Source organism: Dioscorea cayenensis, chromosome 2 (genome assembly GCF_009730915.1).
Source record: "Dioscorea cayenensis subsp. rotundata cultivar TDr96_F1 chromosome 2, TDr96_F1_v2_PseudoChromosome.rev07_lg8_w22 25.fasta, whole genome shotgun sequence".
Classification (NCBI taxonomy): Eukaryota; Viridiplantae; Streptophyta; class Magnoliopsida; order Dioscoreales; family Dioscoreaceae; genus Dioscorea; species Dioscorea cayenensis.
In genome coordinates this window covers 452,392-455,257 of record NC_052472.1, presented here as the reverse complement: position 1 = coordinate 455,257, position 2,866 = coordinate 452,392, and the positions used below count along the sequence as shown (strand labels likewise).

General features: G+C 35.2%; 1 protein-coding gene across 1 annotated transcript; it reads left to right on the top strand.

Moving 5' to 3' along the window:
- The first annotated feature begins 556 nt into the window (after positions 1-556).
- On the top strand, positions 557-2,446 carry LOC120279118 (1-aminocyclopropane-1-carboxylate synthase 3-like). The gene is made up of 5 exons (XM_039285989.1): positions 557-764; positions 887-1,018; positions 1,118-1,278; positions 1,370-2,350; positions 2,404-2,446. The coding sequence occupies exons 1-5, from the start codon at positions 624-626 to the stop codon at positions 2,444-2,446; spliced, it is 1,458 nt and encodes a 485-aa protein (XP_039141923.1). The 5' UTR covers positions 557-623.
- The last annotated feature ends 420 nt before the right edge of the window (positions 2,447-2,866 follow it).

Below are 2,866 nucleotides of genomic sequence, written 5' to 3'. Positions count from 1 at the left end.
TGTAATAAATAAATAGTAGTGTGATTAATTTTCAAATAGAAAATCATATGAGATGGTTTAATGGTCAACATTGTTTTACAAAAATCGACAGTACATATTAACTCACGAAAGACAACGGTATATTTTTATATATATAATTATTATTGATAATTTATTTAGACAATTTTTGCAATAATACTCCATATTTTTTTGTTTAAAAAAAATTAAAACAAAAATCTAAATATATTTAGAGCTGACATGGCAAACAGCAATTGGACACATGCAGTGTGGGGATGTTGGCTATTATTTCTTGTCGGCATTAACATTTTTCTTGGTGGCCTCTCTCTCTCTTTCTTGCTCATGCTCTTATTAATTACACCACTAGATACCACTATGTTTTCTCCTTGTCTCAAACTTCTAGTCAACAAATTAAAAGACTTAAAACCAAACACTTCTTCTACTTCTCATTGCATTCAAAACTCTATATATACCCTCCCAATCAGCTCTCTTTCCCTCCCACTCCATCAAACACCAAGCTCCACAACCATTCTCTCATTCTCTCATTCTCTCTTTCTCTCTTTCTCTCTTCTTCATTATAATTAATTAACTTCCATCTTCTCTTCAACATATTAATTTGTTTCACCATGTTGTCCAAGAAAGCCACATGCAACTCCCATGGCCAAGACTCTTCTTACTTTCTAGGGTGGAAAGAATATGAGAAGAACCCTTATCATCCTCTCACCAACCCTTCTGGTATTATTCAACTCGGTCTTGCAGAAAATCAGGTATATATATATATATATAGTTATACTATACGTTTGTTCTAATATATATCTCTTTGGGTTATATGTATATGTATATATATATATATATATATGTTCTTATTTATATGTTTATAATGTTTCAGCTCTCATTTGACCTTATTGAGTCATGGCTTGAAAGTCATCAAGAAGCAATGACTTTGAAAAAAGATGGTGTGCTTATGTTCAAAGAACTAGCTCTATTCCAAGATTACCATGGCTTGCCTGCTTTTAAGTCTGTAAGTATTATCAATCATCTGGATAATTAACAGTGTTGTATATTATATATGATTGGTTGAATTAGTGTGTTAATTATGGATGATTAATTTTGTTGATAGGCATTGGCTGAGTTCATGAGTGAAATGAGGGGAAACAAAGTTGAGTTCAATCCTGAGAAGTTGGTCCTCACTGCAGGAGCTACCTCTGCTAATGAGACCTTGATGTTTTGCCTCACCGATCCAGGCGACGCCTTTCTTCTCCCTACTCCTTACTATCCAGGGTAATTACTAGTCCTCATATTGCTAATTAATTTGGTAAATATAGATTTGAATATATAAATTGACTAAGATATATGTTTGTATTTTATACAGTTTTGATCGGGATCTCAAATGGCGAACGGGAGCGGAGATTGTTCCGATACATTGTTCGAGTAACAATGGCTTCAAGATCACAAAACAAGCACTAGAGAAAGCTTACAACAATGCGAAGAAGCGAAATCTTAGAATTAAAGGAGTGTTGATCACTAATCCTTCAAATCCACTAGGCACTTCAATGACTAGAGATGAGCTTGATATCCTCATAAACTTCATTGCTTCCAAGGACATTCATCTAATAAGTGATGAAATCTACTCGGGCACCGTCTTCGCCTCACCGGGATTCATCAGTGTCAAAGAAGTCATCAAGGGAAGAGATGATGTATCTAACAAGGTTCACATTGTTTATAGTTTATCGAAAGATCTCGGTCTACCGGGTTTTCGTGTCGGGGCAATTTACTCGGAAGATGATCTTGTTGTTGCCGCCGCAACAAAAATGTCGAGTTTTGGTTTAATCTCTTCGCAAACTCAGTACCTTCTCTCCGTCATGCTCTCCGATAAAGACTTCACGATGAAATACATTATGGAGAACAAGAAAAGACTTGAACATCGACATCGAATCTTTGTCGACGGCCTCGAAAGTGCCGGAATTAAATGCTTAAACAGCAATGCAGGATTATTTTGTTGGGTAGACATGAGACATCTTCTTAAATCAAAAACATTTGAAGCTGAAATGGAGCTGTGGAAGAAGATATTGTTCCAAGTTGGTCTAAACATTTCTCCGGGAGCTTCTTGTCATTGCCAAGAACCTGGTTTTTTCCGAATGTGCTTCGCAAATATGTCAACAGATACTCTCAATCTTGCATTACAAAGGCTCAATAACTTTGTAGAAGCCGACGACACTAATTGCACTCATCGTCGGCTTTCTTCTCTTCCCAAATGGGTTCGTCGGCTTTTCGCCTTCTCATCCCAAATGGGTTCTTCGCCTTTCGCCTTCTTATCGAAAGTCCGAACGCTAGATAAAACTCAACATCCATGGCCATTTCATTCATTTACTTTTTTTTTTTCTTCTTTTTTTCATGAACCTTCAGTGTAAATGCACTCAATCCTAGTGGATTGGCAGTGTCTAGCTAGAGTTTCATGTGCATGTTCATGAGTCTGTTTTTACCTGCAATGCTTGCATGCATGCAGTTTAGACTCTTCCAATCAACATGCATGCAATATCAATATATATGTATATCTTTCTTTCATTGTTTGCTTCTATATAATTAACAACCACTTAATTTATAGTTATACATTAATTAATTAACAAGATCAATTTCAATCTAGTCCTTTAAATGCAAATCAAACATATTATTTGAAAAAGTTAACTTATATATATATACAACTTAATGATTAAATTAAGCATTACTTAATGATATCCATACTTATAATTGTAGCAATGAGTAAACTAATTAAAAGTTGATTAAATATAATTAAGGAATGAGGATGAGATGCTTGGAAGGATCATCGCGTCAGTGAGGTTGTCAACATCGTCGGCGGGCTTTTGGTACT